Source organism: Hippocampus zosterae, chromosome 2, assembly GCF_025434085.1.
Source record: "Hippocampus zosterae strain Florida chromosome 2, ASM2543408v3, whole genome shotgun sequence".
Taxonomy (NCBI): Eukaryota; Metazoa; Chordata; class Actinopteri; order Syngnathiformes; family Syngnathidae; genus Hippocampus; species Hippocampus zosterae.
In genome coordinates this window covers 2,477,078-2,498,109 of record NC_067452.1, presented here as the reverse complement: position 1 = coordinate 2,498,109, position 21,032 = coordinate 2,477,078, and the positions used below count along the sequence as shown (strand labels likewise).

The 21,032-nt window shown below is 46.8% G+C and overlaps 1 protein-coding gene across 3 annotated transcripts in view; it reads left to right on the top strand.

Annotated features, from left to right (window-relative positions):
* The window catches only part of itpr3 (inositol 1,4,5-trisphosphate receptor, type 3), a 255,817-nt gene extending 244,486 nt beyond the window's left edge, over positions 1 to 11,331 (top strand). For all 3 annotated transcript variants that reach the window (XM_052058664.1, XM_052058663.1, XM_052058665.1), the window contains one exon: positions 7,767 to 11,331. In XM_052058664.1, coding sequence (XP_051914624.1) covers positions 7,767 to 7,877 — 111 coding nt within the window. In that variant the 3' untranslated portion in view covers positions 7,878 to 11,331. The remainder of the gene's footprint in view (positions 1 to 7,766) is intronic.
* Positions 11,332 to 21,032: the final 9,701 nt, after the last annotated feature.

The following is a 21,032-nucleotide window of genomic DNA, read 5'->3' as shown; positions in this document are numbered from 1 at the left end:
GTCACACCTGAGTCGCAAGACCAGCCAAACAATGAAAAAAGTATGACTTACAGTCAGAAAAATATGGTAATTAGAGTGGGACAAGAGAAATGGGAGACAAGAAATTGTAGGCGCAACAGAACGAAAACTAGCTCAGCAGGAAAATATGAGGAATACAGAATTGAAATGTTTAAAAAGCACAATGAGGTCAGAAAGGTGAGTAGTCTGACACGAGCACACAGCTGCACCTGCACCTATAAAACCATCGATTACAGATCACGGGCTTCGCCCACCCAGCTCACAACACTGCATCAGAAAAAAATAACTGAAAAGAGAGACATTGCTGTTACATGCAAAAGGAGTGACACACACACACACACAAATGCATACGCATGCATCCGTCCATTTTCTGATCCACTTTACCCTCACAAGGCTCGCGGGTGCTGGAGCCTATCCAGAGCTGCCTCTGGGAAGTAGGCGGAGGACACCCAGAACTGGTTGCCAGCCAATTGCAGGGCACACATAGGCAAACAACCATTCGCGCTCACACTCACACGTAGGGACAATTCAAAGCATAGGTGTCAAACTCAGGTTCAGGAGGGCCGCTGTCCTGCATGTTTTCCAAGTCTCCCTGTAGCAACACACTTGATTCAAATGAACAGGTTCAATGTCAGGCTTCCGCAGAGCTTGCTGACGATCTGATTATTTGAATCAGGTGTGTTGCAACAGGGAGACTTGGAAAACATGCAAGGCAGTGGCCCTTCAGGACCTGAGTTTGACACCTATGATTTAAAGTTCCATTAACCTGCCATGCATGTTTTTGGAATGTGGGAGGAAAACAGAGTACCCGGAGAAAACCCATGCAGGCCTGGGGAGAACATGCAAATTCTACACAGGAAGGCCAGAGCTGGAATCAAACCCGGTACCCTGGAATCGAACCCGGTACCTCTGCACTGTGAGGTTGACGCGCCAACCACTTGTCCATACACATGTAATAATGGAACAAATGACATTCACGCAAGTGAGCACATCGCTGCCAAGAAACATAGTTTGGGTATGCAATACAGTGAAACTCCTCTATAACGAAACCTACGTGGGTGAAAATTCCCCCTAGTGTGAAAAAAAATCATGCATTAAAAACATTCCCACTTTTCTGTTCCCCTACACCGAACCCCCCCCCCCTGCTGCTTTATACGAAATATTTTTCTCTGCCCTTGACTCACAACGAGATTCACTACAACGTAAACAAGCCTTCCGCAAAAGTTTAATCCAACCTCAGTCTACAGCGGCTCCTACTGCTTAGCTTAGAAACGGCAACAGCAAACACCACAGTGGCTTACACATGCACAGTAGTTCAGAAAGTATTTGTTATTGTTAGTTTCAGATGCAGCACGAATGTGGCATTGATAAAATGGCTACAGAAATGGACCTTTGCAGACCGGACAGACAGGATAAAAGTAATAAAAAGGAAAGATGGTGGAAGCAAAGTAAAATACATTTTGCAAGAAATTGATGTAAGTGAAAGTGAATGCTGATCATAAATTAAGATTAAGATTAAGAAGATTAAGAAAACCTTTATTAGTCTCGCAATGGAGAAATTCAAGATTCACAGCAGCAAAGTTATGAAAGGTGTCACGTTGAGCCCGAGGCGATGAGAAATCGCCTCGTGCACAACAGAAAAAAACGAGGTGGATCCCCGGAGAAGCAGACAACGAAAAGATCTTGTGAGAACAAAGGGATTTTAATAAATAACAAAAGGAGCCCGAACAGGGAAAACGGTAACAGAAAGCGCTGGTCAAATAAGAACCAGGAAAAAATAAGGAAGATAACCGAAAACGCTAGCGAAACGATAAAGGGCGAGGAACTACCGAGATAACAATTAGATCACAATATGAAGTACGCGAAGATTGGGGCCGTAAGGCAATAGGGCAGCGAGAAATGGTCGAACGACGAGAATAGCAAATAGCGAGCAATGGCACGGTAAGGAATTCTCCGGCAGTGAGATGACTGCCGGAGTCGCCTAATAAAGGCACGTAATCAGCCCGAAATAACGGGCAGGTGTGCCGAACAGGCGGCGGGAGAACCCGCCACCTGCTGGCGAGCACGCGACGTGACAGTACCCCCCCCTCAATGGACGCCTCCCGGCGGACTACCCGGTTTGGACGGATGAGCAGTGTGGAAGTCGCGCAGAAGGGACGGGTCAAGGATCCAGGAGCGAGGCACCCATTGCCGCTCCTCCGGCCCGTAGCCCTCCCAATCGACCAGGTACTGGAAGCCCTTGCCCCTGCGCCGAGAGTCCAGAATGGCACGAACCGTGTACACCGGGTCCCCGTCGACCACCCGCGGGGGCGGCGGCGGAGCGGGAGGGGGCGCCAAGGCGCTGGAAGACACAGGCTTGAGCAGGGAGACGTGGAACACGGGGTGGACCTTCATGGAGGCCGGCAGCCGGAGCCTGACCGCGACGGGGCTGATGACGGCCTCGACCTCGAACGGGCCAGCGAACCGGGGCCCCAGTTTGGCAGACGAGCCGGCCAGGCGAAGATCCCTCGCAGCCAGCCACACCTTTTCTCCCACCGCATATGAGGGCGCCGGGCGCCGACGACGATCAGCGATCCGCCGGTTCCGGGACGCAGTGCGGGACAACGCAGCCCGGGCCTCCCTCCACACGTGATGGGCCCGCTTAAGGTGGTGCTGCACGGAGGGGACCTCCACCTGCCCCTCCTGGGACGGGAACAGCGGTGGCTGGTAACCGTAGGCCGTCATGAACGGCGATCTGCCTGTAGCGGAGGAAACGAGAGTGTTGTGGGCATATTCCACCCAGGGCAGGTGGTCAGCCCAGGATGCCGGACGGTGGAGACAAACACAGCGGAGGGCTGCCCCCAGATCCTGGTTGGCGCGCTCAGCCTGTCCATTGGACTGAGGGTGGTACCCCGAGGTCAGGCTGGCCGTAGCTCCGAGGGACCGGCAGAACCGCTTCCAGACGCGGGACACAAACTGGGGCCCCCGATCTGACACGATGTCCGCCGGAATGCCGTGGAGACGGAAGACGTGCTGGATGAGGAGGTTGGCGGTCTCCAGCGCCGACGGCAACCTGGACAAGGGCACAAAGTGAGCGGCCTTGGAGAAGCGGTCCACGATCGTGAGCACGACCGTCCGGCCCCGGGAAGGCGGCAGGCCCGTGACGAAGTCCACCGCGATGTGAGACCACGGGCGAGGAGGAATGGGCAGCGGCTGGAGCAGTCCCGCCGGAGGCTGATGCGACGACTTGCCGCAGGCGCAGGAGGTGCAGGCCTTGACGAACTCCGTCGTGTCGCGGCGGAGCTCCGGCCACCAGAAACGCTGGGCGACGAGCTGCACAGTCCGGTTCACCCCAGGATGACACGCCACCCTGGATGCGTGTCCCCACTGCAGGACCTCCGAACGGAGGGCAGGAGGCACGAACAGCTTCCCTGCTGGGCACCCCGCCGGCACCTGCACCCCCACCAGGGCGGACAGGATCCGCTGCTCAATCTCCCACTGGACGGCCCCCACTATGCACTGGGTCGGGAGGATGGTCTCCGGGGAACGGTCCCTCCCCGCAGGTTCGTGGAGCCGGGAAAGGGCGTCAGGCTTAGTGTTCTTGGAACCGGGGGAGTAGGTGAGAACGAAGTCGAACCTGGTGAGGAAGAGGGCCCACCGGGCCTGACGGGCGTTAAGTCTCTTCGCGGAGCGGAGATAGGCGAGGTTCTTATGGTCCGTGTATACGGTAAACGGTTCCTTAGCCCCCTCGAGCCAGTGCCGCCACTCCTGTAATGCGGTGACCACAGCCAACAGTTCCCGGTTGCCCACGTCGTAGTTCGACTCGGCGGCACTGAGTCGACGGGAGAAGAAGGCGCAGGGGTGCAGCTTCTGGTCGACTGGGGAGCGTTGGGACAGCACCGCACCCACCCCTGAATCCGAGGCGTCCACCTCTACGACGAAAGGGCGGTCAGGGTCAGGATGTTGCAGAACTGGGGGACTAGTGAACGCCGCCTTAAGACGAGCGAACGCCGCATCCGCGGCAGGGTCCCACTTAAAAGGGATCTTGGTCGAAGTAAGGCGGGTTAGGGGAAGCGCCATCTGGCTGTAACCACGGATGAAACGCCTATAGAAGTTGGCGAACCCCAAGAAGCGCTGCAGCTCCTTACGGTTGGACGGGACCGGCCATTCAGTGACCGCACGCGTCTTAATGGGGTCCGCCCGTAGCTTGCCCTGTTCTATAATGAACCCCAGGAAGGAGATTACGGGAACATGGAACTCACACTTCTCTGCCTTGACGAAGAGCCGGTTCTCGAGCAAACGTTGTAGCACCAGCCGAACATGTTGCCGGTGCTCATGCAGAGAACGAGAAAAAATTAAAATGTCGTCAAGATAAACGAAACAGAAGATGTTGATCATGTCCCGGAGCACGTCATTAATGAGGTTCTGGAAGACGGCGGGTGCGTTTGTGAGGCCAAAAGGCATGACGAGATATTCGAAATGGCCCAGGGGAGTCTTAAACGCGGTTTTCCACTCGTCGCCCTCTCGGATGCGAACCAAGTGGTAAGCGCTGCGTAAGTCTAATTTTGAGAATATTGTGGCTGTTTGTAATGGAGCGAAGGCGGAGTCCAACAAGGGTAGCGGGTATCTATTTTTAATTGTAATTTCATTTAACCCACGATAGTCTACGCAGGGTCGTAGGGACTTATCCTTCTTCCCCACGAAGAAGAAACCCGCCCCTAACGGTGAGCGTGATGGTCTGATGAGACCTGCAGCGAGCGAGCTGTTAATATACTCCGTTAACGCCTCACGCTCGGGATGGGATACCTGATACAGACGCGAGGTTGGCAACGGAGCGCCCGCCTGCAGGTCTATCGCGCAATCGTAGGGGCGGTGTGGGGGCAAGGAGCGCGCGCGATCCTCGCTAAAGACCTCCCTAAGGTCCCGATAGCACTCCGGCACTCCGTCAAGGCAGATCTCCTCGGGGGGCGTGACGCGTTCGTGCCTCCCGACGGCTGACTGCAGGCAGTGCTGGTAACAATAGGGGCTCCAGCTATCGATAGCGGGGCGCGCCCATGAGATCACCGGGTTATGCGTTTGAAGCCAGGGTAAACCGAGGATGATCGGGGCGTTCCGGGACCGCATAACATAAAAACGGCGATGCTCCATATGATTACCGGATAGCGAAAGCTTTAACGGCTCCGTTCGATGCGTTACCACCGCCAGGAGGCGCCCATCTAGATCACGCACCCGCTTCGCCACAACCAACTCCTCTAAAAAGCAGCCCAGTTCGGACGCGAGATTAGTGTCCATTAAACAGTCATCTGCTCCCGAATCCACCAGGGCCCGAACCCGTCTTGACCGAGAACCGCCGAATACCTCCGCCTCGAGCTCGAGTCTATTGGGGTGTCCCGGTCGCTTGTCTACTCGCCTAGACTCGGGGGGCGACGCGCGGGGGCGTGACTCACAGTACTCGGGAGAAGCGTGGAAGGACGATCCCGGATGGCTGGTTGCGGCGCGGGGGGATGGTTGGGCGCCGCTTGTCGTAGCATGGTCGCGATGACGGCGCCTTCCTTCCTCCGCACCACCGTCCTTGCCGCCCAGGTGCATCGGCTCGTCCCGGGAGTGATCACCGAACCCACGATGTTCCTCACGGTACGTGGTGCGGCGGGACGGATACCGATCACCTCCACGCTCCCGGCCTCGCTCCCTCAGGCGATTTTCCATAAGGAGGGCGAGGTCGATCAGCTCCTCCAAATCGGTGCTGTGGTCGCGGGTCGCCAGCTCGTCCTTGAGTAATGAGTTCAGGCCACGGCGAAACAGTCCACACAGGGCCCGATCGTCGTACCCGCTCTGCGCGGCCAGGATCCGGAACTCGATGGAGTAGTCAGCGACCGAACGCCTTCCCTGCTGCAGGGCGAGCAGCCGCCCCTCCGCCTCTCTGCCCCGCACGGGATGGTGGAACACCCGACGGAAGGCTGCCACGAAATCAGGATAGGAGGTGCGGAGATTCGGCTTAGCGTCGCTGGTCGCGATTGCCCACGATGCCGCCGGACCTGTCAAGAGACTCATGATATAAGCCACCTTGGCGGCGTCAGTGGCATAGGAGGACGGCTGTTGGTCAAAAACGAGCGAGCAGTTGTGTAAAAAGTGTCCACACTGCCCGTGCTCACCCCCGTAACGAGGGGGATGTGGAAGCGAGGGCTCCCTCGACATAGTAGGGTACGAGGAGGGAGCCTCCGGGATGGTAGGACGAAGCCCGGAAGGTGGTCTTCGTTCCTCCACCCGAATAAGGCGAGGTTCGAGATCATCGAACCGATGAGCCAGCATGGAGACCGCGCCGCTGAGTTCCGTAAGGGCTTGGCTGTGCTGACTCATTTGCCGCTCTTGTCGAGCAAGAGCGGACAAGATCTTTTCGGCGTCTGCGGGATCCATGGTGGCCGGAGAATTCTGTCACGTTGAGCCCGAGGCGATGAGAAATCGCCTCGTGCACAACAGAAAAAAACGAGGTGGATCCCCGGAGAAGCAGACAACGAAAAGATCTTGTGAGAACAAAGGGATTTTAATAAATAACAAAAGGAGCCCGAACAGGGAAAACGGTAACAGAAAGCGCTGGTCAAATAAGAACCAGGAAAAAATAAGGAAGATAACCGAAAACGCTAGCGAAACGATAAAGGGCGAGGAACTACCGAGATAACAATTAGATCACAATATGAAGTACGCGAAGATTGGGGCCGTAAGGCAATAGGGCAGCGAGAAATGGTCGAACGACGAGAATAGCAAATAGCGAGCAATGGCACGGTAAGGAATTCTCCGGCAGTGAGATGACTGCCGGAGTCGCCTAATAAAGGCACGTAATCAGCCCGAAATAACGGGCAGGTGTGCCGAACAGGCGGCGGGAGAACCCGCCACCTGCTGGCGAGCACGCGACGTGACAAAAGGAAGAAGTAGAACAACAAAAAAATAGGAGCTGCTGGAAAGGCAGCCACTCTCACGGCGCCATTTTGAAGTCAAAATAACAAAAATAACACAAGACAAATGATGTGTTTACATCTGAGATAAATTTGCTATAGTGAAAAGTCTCTAAAAATTTCTTGTCGCAAACATTATTTCGTTGTAGAGGAGTTTCACTGTAAAACCAATCTTTGACTGAAAATGTTGTTCTTAAACTGATTTGCATTGTAGAAATCCCACCTTTTTTGCTTCTGTTTTTTATCACTTCACTCGAGTGGTAAAATGTCTGAGTCACACTCGTAACTCAAATTTTCCTCATCACACAAAGTTAAAAAAGTGAGTGGCAGCTGTTAATTCAGGAAAAAAAATATTAAATTGGGCACACGTGTAAATCCATGTACAACTGTATTTAAATAACCGACGGAATATTAACAAACTGTGTAAAATGTATTTTTATAAATCTTAAAATACATGTAAAGATTAAAAAGGAAGCCGATTATAAAAAAATGAAAAAAATATTTAAAATAATTGTAAAATGCAAAAATGTATTTTTTAAAGCCTATTTTAAAAAATGAACGCATGCAAAATTTATTAAAAATAGGTTATTTAAAAAAATAGCAGACTAGAAAAAAAAAAAAAACACTAGACTAGAAGCAAGGAAAAAACTGCCCGAGAAAAATGACAAAAGAAAAACACACAGGCATTATAAACAAAGGTGTGGAGTCAGGGAGCAGCAGCCATCTTTGTTTTTTGCAGTAGACATTAACATGAGTGTACGTTATCATATTTCTACTGACTGTGTGTGCGTGTGCGCGTGCGTGCGTGTGTGTGTGTAGATGACTGAGCAGAGGAAGAGGAGGCAGAGGATGGGATTTGTGGATGCCCAACAGGGTGGCAGTGCTTCGCTTCCTCCCACTGCCGCTGGAGGGAACCACCAGCAGATGTAAAATAAATAAATAAATTGGAATCAACTCTCAAACAGAAAATGTTGGAAAAACAAATGAGCTAAGGAATGGAATTGGAAAACAGCGGCAGAAGAAAAGACTACTTAAACTACTGAATCATTTCACAGGTTGTTTTTTTTTGTGAGTTTTGAAAAACCCACCTGCACAATATATCATATTTGTGCTTTGAAGACTCATTAACGACACTGAGATGGTGTTCATCCTCTGCTGTTCATCCTCATCTTGGAGGCTGTCGTTCATGTCAGTGATTTAAAATAAATATTGGAAATGAGTTATTGAAAAACTAAAGAAGGATGTTGTAACACTTTGACTCCAATGTATGATGTACTACACTGACTCATTTTGTATCACTTTTCTCTGATGTCATTCTCTACAAACAACCACACCTGTTGCCGTGGGCAAGCAATCGGGAGCGATGCCCACTGACCAATATTTTTCTGACCCCACCCACTCCCAACCTGACTCCAAAAATAGATGCAATAACTTGCAATAAGTCTTTCACAGCACTGTGGGAAATTTTGGCCCAATCATCTGAATTCTTGTAATTCAGCCATATTGGACTCTCTCTCCTGTAGTTGAGAGGAAAGAAATTTCATTTGTGCTGTATGTTGCACATTTGACAATAAAATTGACTTGAAACTTGAAATACTGGAGGGTTTTTTAAAATCCTGAACCACCTTTTTAAGGTCATGCCACAGCATCTCAATAGTCTTCAGATCAGGACTTTAACTAGGCCACTCCAAAGTCTTCATTTTGTTTTTCTTGCGGTGCGTATTGCAATTTGTCCGTTTGGAGTTACTTTAGCCCAGTCCTTCTCAAAAAGTCGGGAGCAATGTAGTGCCAAGGGGGGCGCGTGTGACGCTGGGGAACATCCTTTATTTGCCGAAAAGAATAGAATAAAATGTGATTGCACATCCACTCCAGCAGGCGGCAGTGGTGCCCTCATTGTCAGAGAGTGCATAGAGAGCATGACCTCTATGTGTAGTTTTTTTTTTTTGTTTTGTTTTGTTTTGTTTTTTGCAACGGGCAGGCGGTATGAAATGCAGCAAACAAAACCTCAAGAGCAGGGTTAGGGAACTCTGGTTCCTCGATAGCCATATCCTGCCTGCTTTAGATCTCTCTCTACTTGAACATACCTGATTCAAACGGTCAGCTCATCAGCAAGCTCCGTAGAGGCCTGAAACAATCATGAACAGTTGGAACTGGTATTCGAGGGAGCACATAACTCCTACTCTGTCATCCCTTCACTGGTTCCTGATATATTCTGGAGTTCTTTTTAAGATCCTATTATTTGTTTTCCAATCTTTAAATGACCTCGCGCCACCTTACCTCTCTGAGCTCATCCGCCCTGACACACCTGCGCCTCAGGTCTTTGGAAAAGACATGAGAAGTACCAAGAACAAAACGGAGGCCTCGAGGGGTTTGAGCCTTTTCCGTTTCTGGTCCCTCTCCCCTGAGTGACCTCCCAATGAACATTGAGCAGGCTCCTTCGCTGCCCATCTTTAAAACCTGCCTCAAAACTCGTATTCTTTGGCATTTGACTCAGCATGACTCAGATTTGATCTAATTTTAACTGTTGCATGCTTTCTAACATCTTTGTTACTGATTTATTGCTTTAGTGTTGTATATGTTAGTTGCTCCATGTACAGCACTTTGCATGCAGTGATGGCTGTTTGAAAGTGCTTACAGTTGACTTGAGAATCAGGTATGTTGGAGTCGGGAGGGATCTAAAACAGGCCGGATATGGTTCCCAAGGAACCGGAGTTCCTATATGAAAAGACGATATGAAAAGAAAGGTGGAGAGAGACGAAGATAATGAGACAAAAGAAAGTCACCCGAAAATGAAGATAAGGAAATTTGACAAAGTGTATGTAGCGCTGGGCTTCACTGTTACTACAGTGGGAGACGAGGAAAGAGCGGTGTGGTAACTGTGTGTATTTGTAGTGTTCAATAAGTCTGCCATGCATGTTTTTGGAATGTGGGAGGAAACCGGAGGACCCAGTGAAAACCCACGCAAGCACGGGGAGAACATGCAAACTCCACACAGGAAGGCCGGAGCCGGAATTGAACCTGTGCACTATGAAGTTGACGTGCTAACCATTCAACTACCGGGCCGCCCATCTCTGATTATGTAAAAAATAAAAATAAAATTAAAAAAAATAAATAACATGGAAGTGAGAATGGGCAATCAAATCTATGGTTCCATTGGACGTTACGTGACCAAAAATAAGACCTGAGCCACGACTTAATGAGAGAACTCCTGTAGCTCAACAATAATGCTGCAAACGTGAACGCAAGTGGAAAAAAGACAAGCTGCAGGTCTCTTTTCAAATATGAAGCTGAGAGCTGTGAGCAGTCGTGTTGGAAATTGCCAAATGGAGTCCACCTTCTAACATTGGTTTTTGAAAATAGACAGAATCCGCAGAAAGGAAGAGTAGAAGAAAAAAAGTGAAATGCGCAGCAAATGGGGCAGCCGAAACTTCCGATAATGAAGCGATTTGGACAAGAGAAGTTCATTTCCTGGCGGCATCTGCAGAGCAATGTGGAGGAGGAAGCTGTCGCGCGTGGTATGTCTTCAAGAACAAGGCAAGACACATAAGTGATCAAGCGGAAAACATGAAAATGCGAGCAGAGGTTGCCCACGTAAACATTAGCAGTTTTGTCGCTAATAACAAGCCAGTAGCCAGCGGATGAAAGAAGCAATCAATCGTGTCATCTTTTGATCAGTCACATTTGCAAGTAGCAAAATGCCAACGCAGGATGTCGGATCATGTTTTCGGTATTATTGTGTTTACATTACAACGCGTATTTATAATTCCTGATTGGTCCATTTCTTAGTTCACTCTGTTAATTGATATTATTCTGCATTTTGTTTGAATAAAACGGTTTGAAATGAATGAAAACATGTTTATAAAATAACTATCTTTGTTGTCAGCACCGGTGGTTTAAAACTGGCAATTTATAAGCGATGAAAAAAATTGTTGCCAGTTGAGAAGGAAATTATATATAACCATATTATCAAATGTAATGTTCTAATCATATACATGGCATAACAACTACACATATACTCATATATAGTATATGTGTATGTGTAGCAAAATATATTATTTCACTCATTTTACCATTGTTTCCAGAATAGCATACTAACTACAATCCCACGAACACACGTAGGGCTGCCACCCTTGACAAAGTCAGGGCAACCTGGACGCCCAGCTTCAAATACACATAAATCCAGAGACAGAGGAGCGCAGATATGGACAGAGTAAACAAATAGAACAAGGGTTGAAGTCCCCATACGTGTCATGTCATATTGATTCTCGTATTGATTGTGCTGTTGCAATTCATGTGACTCTTAATAAAAAGCTCAGGAATGGGATGAAACTGCAGAGATCCGACCAACTTAATGTGGTTTCATCTCTCCTGGCCAGTGTCTTGCCATGGGTGTCCGTGTCCTTTTGTCTCTAAAATTTCCTACTTGTCGTGGTGAGGGTCTCTCTAACGCAATAGGCGGGATTCTCCCATGACACCGGTCCGCGAAAAGTATGGACTTGTCTCAACTGGTCCATGACACAAATAAAAGGCTCTATGGACAGTCTTGTCAGGCGAATCAATCTTCACTTTCGTCAGGGATCAAAAGTGTACCCAGCATCAAATGTCCCAGAAGGGCAAGAAGACTTCTCACTGACTACTTGTTTCGTCGGAAAAATTTCATCCATAGTGAGAGTCCAGTTGACTAATTCAATGGTCGTTTTCCGGGAAAAAAAAAAAAACATTCATAGGCTAAATCAACACAGAAGACAGCACGTTTGACCATGTCAGCAAGCAGAGATATATGGGTGGGTCGGACAGGAGTAGTGCCAAGCAGAACAAAAGATCTCTCTGCTTCATCCTCAAAATGGTTGCGGGGGGTGCTGGAGCCTGCCCCAGCCATCTTTCGGTCGACCCTTTTGAGGATAACTGGCTCAGAAAATGGATGGGTGGATGCATGGATTGTACTTACTTTGTTACTCCCGAGGGAGTCAAGAAAATCTGATGGTGATGACTGATTATGAATATAGCTTATGCTGTAAGTGATGTAATGGACTGCTTTCGTGTGAAGTGAGTCCGTGTTGTGGTCCAGAAATTGTAATGCATTTTGGAACTCAGAACCTGTCAAAATATTAAGACATATAATGAGTAACTCGTTATATTTCTTCATTACTGCCTACATTTAATATATTACTGTACTGCCTAAGAAAAGTAGCTAACACTGGTGGCCACCATAAACGCCATTGACTCTGCAAGCAATATTTTAAGTGCTATTTTATGCAAGTAAAAGAGACGTTTACCACTGCGTGATAATACCATTAACATATTGTCCCTAGGTGTGATAATGAGTTTAAATATTTGGGTGTCTATGTACTGTGATTGGCTGTCTGGCAAACAGTTTAAGCAGTGGTGTGCCACGAGATATTGTCAGGCGTGCCGTGGGAAATTATCCAATATGTATGTTTGTGCGGTCTAGTGCCTATAGTACTCTTCCATACCGGCAGGAGCAGCAGCCTTACACCTTACGCTTCGAGACAAGCGAAGTTTCCGGCACGCGGCAATACAATGAAAATTATCTTTCAAATGGATTTACTTTTACCGTAGCCGAAGTGGCTAAAGCAATTGCCTGACTGCTGTAAAAACGTAAACCATATGTAGCGACCCTAGGTGCAGCTACTTGTGGCACCCTTCTATTAAGTTGTCAGTCAAGGGAAAGTGTGTCAATTTATCAAATCCATTTGAGTTAGGGTGCACTACTTAAGGTCACAGTGAGATTGGCAACAGCAGACTCTAGTTAGAGTCAAGGAGAAACATCCAACGGAAAGAAGACACACTGAGTTTTTTATAAAATAAAAATATATATATAATGAGTAAATATTTACAATAGTAGATGGGAAACTGAACCAGAATGCATAAAGATGAACAACGAAGAAAACATAAGTTAAATTCTATTTCTTGTTTTTTTGGTATCAGATCTGACTAGAGCTGTCAAACGATTAAAATATTTAATCTAACTAAAAATGCAACTGTCATAATTAACTCTAATAAACTAAAAAATTAATCGTGATTACTCACACATTTTTTATCGTCTCAGAATTTCCTTTTATATTTTTTGTCCTATTTTCCCCCCATTTTAATGCTCTCATCAACTTGGAATCATGAATCAGTTTTCTATGTGCAAAATGCAAATATTTACTGAAATAACAATTTCAGTAAATACAAACAATGAACATTTTTCACTTGGAGCAGTTGTTCACACATAATCTCTCACACAATATTACTGTCCATCAACAACAGTGAAAAAAAATATTCTGTCACACAACAGCTGCTTTAGCAGCTTTTTTATTCATTCATTCATTCATTTTCCGAACCGCTTGATCCTCACTAGGGTCGCGGGGGGTGTTGGAGCCTATCCCAGCCGTCTTTGGGCAGTAGGAGGAGGACACCCTGAATTAGTTGCCAGCCAATCGCAGGGCACACAGAGACGAACAACCATCCACGCTCACACTAGGGACAATTTAGAGCGTCCAATCAGCCTGTCATGCATGTTTTTGGAATGTAGGAGGAAACCGGAGCACCCGGAGAAAACCGACGCAGGCCTGGGGAGAACATGCAAACTCCACACAGGGAGGCCGGAGCTCGAATCAAACCTCTGCACCGTGAAGCCGACGCGCTAACCATTGGATTACCGGGCCGCCCAGCTTTTTTTAATGAAATCAAAACAGAGCAATATAAGATTATAAAGTGCACATCTAAGGTAAACTAGTACTCAGCCTATAGTGGATTTAAACCATGGTTGCATACTTCGTTTTTCTCAAGTTTGCTTTGAACACAGCAGTGTTTCTGTATATTTGTTGGAGAATAACGAGACCCCGGACCCCAGTGTTCCTTATGTGCCGCTGTATTCAAAACTGTCGGCCGTACAAACAAGCGCAAGCACTTCCCCCGTGCTGCTGGGGCAAACAGAAAGAACAGATAACTTTGGTCTTGTCAGTGGAGCAATCGGGCAACTTTTTAAAAGTAAACTTTCCATTCATGAACTCCAAGTTTCCGTTTTCGGTGTCTCGCGCTGCCATGGCTGGCAAAACAGTCATAGGCGTGGACTTCTGCAGCGTGCTTGTTGTTTTGTTTCTGGTGTATTTATAGAGCAATGTAACATCCGCTTGTGAGTGTGCCGCGTTAATCTCGCGAGAAAAAAATTAATCCCGTTAAAATTCATTTAAATTAATGCCAATAAAAACACGCTAAATTGATAGCTCTAGATCTTACCCATGAAAAAAAACGACTGATATCTCAGATACAACAAAAGAAAAATGCTGGTTTCGTCAGAAAAAAAAGAGGGAAATCCTTTCAACTTTCCTACCACCCTCCAAGGGGACGGGTGGCTTTGAAGTCCAAGATGTCCTTCACCAACGTCCCACGTGCCATCCAATCTCCAGACTACGTAGTCCAATCTTTTGATGGTCTGCGAGTCCCAAAAAAAAAACAGCCTGCACAAAATGTGCAAGGCATTCACTAAACGTGCCAATAATCGACTAGGGAAAATAACGATTTTCTAACATTGGCTCGAACGAAGGCAACAGCGCTATTCGCCGTGAGCTTAGCTTAGCTCGATGCTAATACATGTGCTATGGAGCGCACGTGTCGGTACAATGGTTAATCCCTTTTTCTTTCTTTTATAACGGCACAGTTATATCTTATATAAACAGAACAACAATCTCCATTTACACCAACTTCATTCCTGACTGTTTTTTATGTTACAAATTGAATGCTAGAAAATTCAAAAATGGGTACAGAGAACTATAACGCGAAATCACGACGAGGTCAAAAGCCAATAAGTCAAAGAACAGAGAAGATAGCAATGCCATAGACAATACTCCCACAACATGTGAATGGCGGAGGAGTCCTTAAATGCTGAGTCTGAAGATTACAGATTGGCAGCAGGTGTGCCAGAAAGTCCGCTCATGGCACCTGCTGGCCAGACCGCAAAACCGAAACGTGACACCAGGAACGTTATCTCTTCTAAACCCTTCTCTTGCCTTGGAAAGAAAAAAATGAAAGATTGCCACAGGTAACTTTACTATCTTGTACAGGTAGAGGTTCAAGGACAAGTTTACATTTATCGTTGTTTCGTTTCGACCCGCCTGGGAAAGTGCGAGAATGTTCTGTCTCTCTCGCTCACGGGTCCTCGCTCCGAGCGCTGCGGTGCGTTCATTGTCCCTCGGAAACAGCAGTATCACAAAAAATATCACCCTACAGAAACTAACAATAAAATAACAGTCTTATCAAGGCTGGCTTACACATAGAAAGAATGAGAGCTGTTTAGGAAGAGCTTTGTGTGTCTTCTATCGATTGCTGCCAGGATATCAGATCTGCTTTCATCCAAACCATTTATTACACTGAGTGAGAATAAATATGCAAGATTATAAAATATTGGATTGGTGTTGATTTGATTCCTAGTCAAGCTGTTACAATACAGTATAGCGTTATTTTTTTTTTCAATGTTAAAAAACGCTTAAAATAACAATATACCACTTAATTGTTTGAATACGCTTTTTTCAGCTAGTGGTTTGCCACAAGATGTTTTTTCAATGAAAGAAATGTGCCTTCGCTCGAAAAAGATTGAAAAGCACTGGTTTAGAGTATAACCTGCCTATTGCCTGATGATAGCTGGGATAGGCTACAGCACACCTGCCACCCTTGTGAGGATAAACCAGCCATCTCATTACCTCTGCGTCCCGCGTCCTAGATGCACACTTTTCCCGCGAGACGCACAGTTCCAAATAATGTGCGATTTTGGGACGCAAGGAAATTTCTCATTCAAAAAAAAAACTATGCCGCACGCCTTAAGATCTCATTCACGGTTACGATCGTTATCGGTAGCGTGCCGTTTCCGTGGCATCATTTTGACGGCACCAGAAAATCCTTTCCCATAAAAGTCACTGCTCATGAGTTGACTGTACGCGATCAAATCTCTCCTGTGTGATCAACGTGATTTACTTTCGTTTTGTTTTGTTTTCAGTGTTGGGGGGGTGGGGGGGGGGGGTCGGAGTTAACGTTATGAGCGCACGTGGGTTGCTATTTTAGTCCGCAAACTGAGAAATCACGCAGATGACAGTTTTAGATGGTGGCGAAAAAACACACAAAGGTCTACTAATTACAACATTTAAGAAATGGGAATGCCAGTCTGATTTTTCGTATGAATCGTCCGAAGTGCGTACCACTAAACTCAACTGTGACGTATGCACAGAACATGAGAGCGAGATACGACGGGAGGCACGATTCCGAGGCAATTCCGAGGCAAGTTGGTCATTAGATATATAGGCTAATCGCTATGAAAAGTATTATGACACAGTCTTGGTTATTCGATAATTTATTGGTTGTAGCATGGTAACTTTATGAATAAAACATTTGTCACAAGGTACAGGATAGTAATGCTCATGTTTACTGTCGGTAGAACTAACAATGACGTGTGGATTCTTTCAGCAAATTGAGAGTAGATTACACATGCATCGTTTTGGGAAGAGGATGTCAAGCCACATCAAAACTTACCTGTATTAATTACTACCAGTAAATTAATCTTTGCAGTGTGAGACTGGAAAAATACTCTTGATTTGGTGGTATGCTGTATTCATGATGCCATATGAGTACAACATATTTTGATCCATTTATTTTGTTGAATAAACGTGGCGTACACTGCTGCTGATGCAATGTTCATTGTTAATGCATAGTTTTCAAACATTTACCATTGAAACATTATACTTTTGAGTATCAGAATTCTTGATTATGAATAAATAGAAAAATGGGTTCCCATCCCATGATGAACGTTCCCATTGGATAATGTTAAGGAATTATTCCGCTAGAAGTAGTAGTAGAACACTGTTGAGGAATGTCACCTTGCTATGAGTACTATTGATACTAATCTCTTTCCTAAACATCTGCTGAAGTACTTAAAACAAAGAATGTAGTGTGAAGTTTAGATCATATTTCCCCTTGGTGCGATGCGCATTTTGTCACCTTGCTATGACATCCGGGGTGAGAGGACGCTGGCGTGTATGTCGCCGCTTCTCACTCCAAAAACTTTTCCAAACTTTTCAAAGCTCAGATTTTCTTCTGATTTTTCCTTGCTCTTCTGTTTTTGGACTGTTTGGACTGTGATTGATGTAACAAATCATAGCTTCACCCGGTCAATCAAACCCGAAATCTTAGTCCATGGGCTAACGCCGGTAGCTTAAATTTACCGGCTGTCACCGCACCGGCCTTTCTCCCTCGTCATGGGACGGCACAACTTCGTTCTTCGTTCTGCCATCATCCAGTAACAGGACTACTCCATTATTCTGTCGCGGATCTTCTCCGGATCCGGAGGATTGCACCGGAGCCTCCACCGCCGGAACTGCACCATCATCCTGACATCGCTCGCCTGCCTCGACCTCGCTACATTCACCGCGGGTCGCGTAGACATGTTGACTACAAAAATCCTGGCTCAATCAACTCGACCTGGTCCACTTCTCGACGTCCTCCCAGAAACCGCCGCCGCAACACCACCTACTATGCAGTAGCCCGCCTGGCTAGGTCGGCTAACGGCACTGCCGCCGTCAAACACGACACCTCCGCTGTCAACTTTGGACTGCTGAACATCCGCTCACTCACGAACAAGGGACACCTCATTCAAAATGTACTTGCGGAACGCAAACTTGACTTCCTCGTTTTAACAGAAACCTGGCAACAAACAAACGAGTTCGCTGCTCTGAATGACTCCACTCCTCCCGGCTTTGTTTACATCTGCCGTCCCCGTGGCAACGGCCGTGGAGGAGGCCTCGCGGTAATCCACCGCGAGAAGGGGAAAGTCTTACCAGTCTCCGTTCCTGCATCAAGCTCTTTTGAATGCATGGTGTTTAAACTCCCTGGACCCACGCCAACCATCATTGCCACCGTTCATCACCCCACGAAGCCACATGCGATTTCATCAATGAATTTTCCAGTATAATCACACACTTATCCACTCTCTCGCCAAATTTAATTTTGCTGGGAGATTTCAATATTCACATGGACAACTCCGACCTGCCACTCACAAGAGATTTCACATCCTACCTGGAGAGTCTCGCGATACACTGTCTCACTGACTTCCCCACCCACATCAAAGGCCACACATTGGACTTGGTTTGCTGCTCTGGCCTCTCCCCCTCCAAGCCCACTGCTGATGTTTTTCCTGAAACCGATCATTTTCTCCTCACTTTTAACAACGTACTCTGTCTCTATACAATCAAAACCTCCCGCCTCATTTCTTTTCGTAATATCAAAAATATCAACATTGACACCTTCTGCTCCATTATCGACCGTTCCCCGCCCCCAGACGCCCTTTCAAACCCGGATGACCTTACCGCTCACTACAATGCCTGCCTCACAAATACTATAAATTCTCTCGCCCCCCTGAAGACCAGGACTGCTTCATTCTCTATATCTGCCCCCTGGTTTACACCCGCTCTTCGATCATTGAAATAAAAAAAACGCCAACCTGAGCGACTCTATAAGAAAACCGGTCTCACCATCCATAAGGACATGTACACTACCCATATCACTACATACAAGGACCAAATTGCACAAACCAAATCCAGCTACTACTCCGGCCTCATCCTCTCCAATGAAGGAAATTCAAGATCTCTCTTCTCCGTCATGAACAAAATCCTCCGGCCACCAAACCTGCAACTCCATAATGGAACACTTCAACCACAAAATTCTCAAGATCCATCACCAACTTCATCAAAACCTGCCTGCTCCCCCATCTGAACCTTCTTCTCCTTGTCATTTCTTCTCCAGTTTTGTTCCACCAACGACTGCTGAATTATCCGACCTCATACTCAAATTCAAGCCCACCACTTGCCAGCTTGATCCCCTCCCTTCATCCCTTGTTAAATCCTGCCTTCTGTGCTTCGTCGCATATCTGCTATTATCCACTCCTCACTCTCTTCTGGTATTGTCCCATCACTCCTCAAAACCGCTGCTATCACCCCCACACTGAAAAAACATGGCTCTGACCACAACAACTTTGATAACCTCCGCCCCATCTCCAACCTTCCATTTATCTCGAAAATCCTTGAAAAAACTGTTGCTGCTCAACTCCACTCCTACCTGTCCCTTCACTCTCTCTATGAACCCTTTCAATCCGGTTTCCGCCCCCGCCACAGCACAGAGACTGCCCTAATCCGTATTGTAAATGATCTCCTCATAGCATCTGACTCCGGTTTAGTCTCCATCCTCATCCTCTTAGACTTGAGCGCTGCCTTTGACACAATCTCTCATCCTATCCTCCTCAATAGACTCTCCTCCATTGGTCTCTCCCACACTCCCCTCAGTTGGTTCAACTCATACCTCACTGGCCGCACTCAGTTTGTCCAGCTCAAATCATTCACCTCAAAGCCCCAGTCACCACAGGTGTATCACAGGGATCTGTCCTAGGTCCCCTTCTCTTCATCATTTACCTCCTGCCTCTGTGCCATATCCTCCGTATATTTAATATCTACTTTCACTGCTTTGCTGATGACACCCAGCTCTACCTCTCCTGCAATCCAAACTCCATACTCCCACCCCCCTTCCTCACCTCTTGCCTCTCCGAACTCAAAACATGGTTCACAACAAACTTTCTTAAATTAAATGCTAATAAAACTGAAGTCCTCCTTCTTGGCACCAAATCCACTTTATCCAAAGTAAACAGTTTTTCCTTCAACATTGACAGTTCCCTCGTGTCCCCCTCACCCCAGGTTAAGAGTCTGGGTGTCATCCTGGATAGCATGCTCACCTTCCACTCACATATTAACACCATCACCCGCACTCGCTTATTTCCACCTCCGCAATATTACCAGACTTCGCCCTTCCCTCACCCCCCGTACCACTGCTATTCTTGTCCACAGTCTTGTCACATCCCGCCTTGATTACTGCAACGCTCTCCTCTTCGGCCTACCTCAAAAGTCCCTTCATAAAATCCAGCTGGTTCAAAACGCCTCTGCTCGTATCATCACAAAAACATCTTCCCACCAGCACATCACCCCCGTTCTCCAACAGCTCCCCTGGCTCCCTGTTCAACATCGAATCAATTACAAACTGCTTCTGTATACATATATGGCCATCCACAACCTGGCCCCTCCTTACCTATCCGACCTTCTCCAGGTGCATATCCCCTCTCGCTCCCTCAGATCCTCGTCTTCCCTCCGCCTGTCAGTGCCCCCTGCCCGACTGAGCACCATGGGAGCCAGAGCCTTCAGTCACGCTGCTCCAAAGCTCTGGAACAACCTACCTCCGGACCTTCAAAACTGCACACCTCTTTCCACTTTCAAGTCCCGTCTAAAAACACACCTGTTTAGGATTGCCTACAACACATAGCTCTTCCATTTCCTATGTTTTTATGATTTTATGTCCTGTTTTTATTGAATGTCTCGTTTACAAATTTTTGAATTGTATTTTCTCATTGTCTGTACAGTGTCCTTGGGTGGCATGAAAGGCACTTTTAAATAAAATGCATTATTATTATTATTATTATTATTATTGGTTAATTAACAGCTCCCGAGGGTTTTCTTGCCTCCACCACCTCGTAAAAGTCCCTGAAGGCTGTTAAGTGCCCTCAAAGAGGAACCCTAATCTCAAGATTTGTGGCCAGCAGCAGTGGTCTTTACTTTGTCATCATGTCAAGATCGAACTTTGCTTGACTTTCTTTGTTTCAGATTTTTACATAAGTGGAAGGACTGCCCTCCCCTAATTAACATAATTAACATACTATGCCTATACTGTATATACGTGTGACTGCATTTTTTCTACGCTTCCTGATGAAATCTGAGACTCACAGGAGCCTGAATCGATTCATGTTGCGTTGTGATAAACTGAAGAAAAGACGACGTATATATATATATATATATATCTATATATATTTATATATAGATATATATATATATATATATATATATATATATAGATATATATATATATAGATATATATATATATATATATATATAGATATATAGATATATATATCAGACAATGGGGAACAGAAGATGAGGCGCTGGAAGAGGGACCATCATGGGAGGACAAGCCCCTACACGGGATGTACCACCGGACCA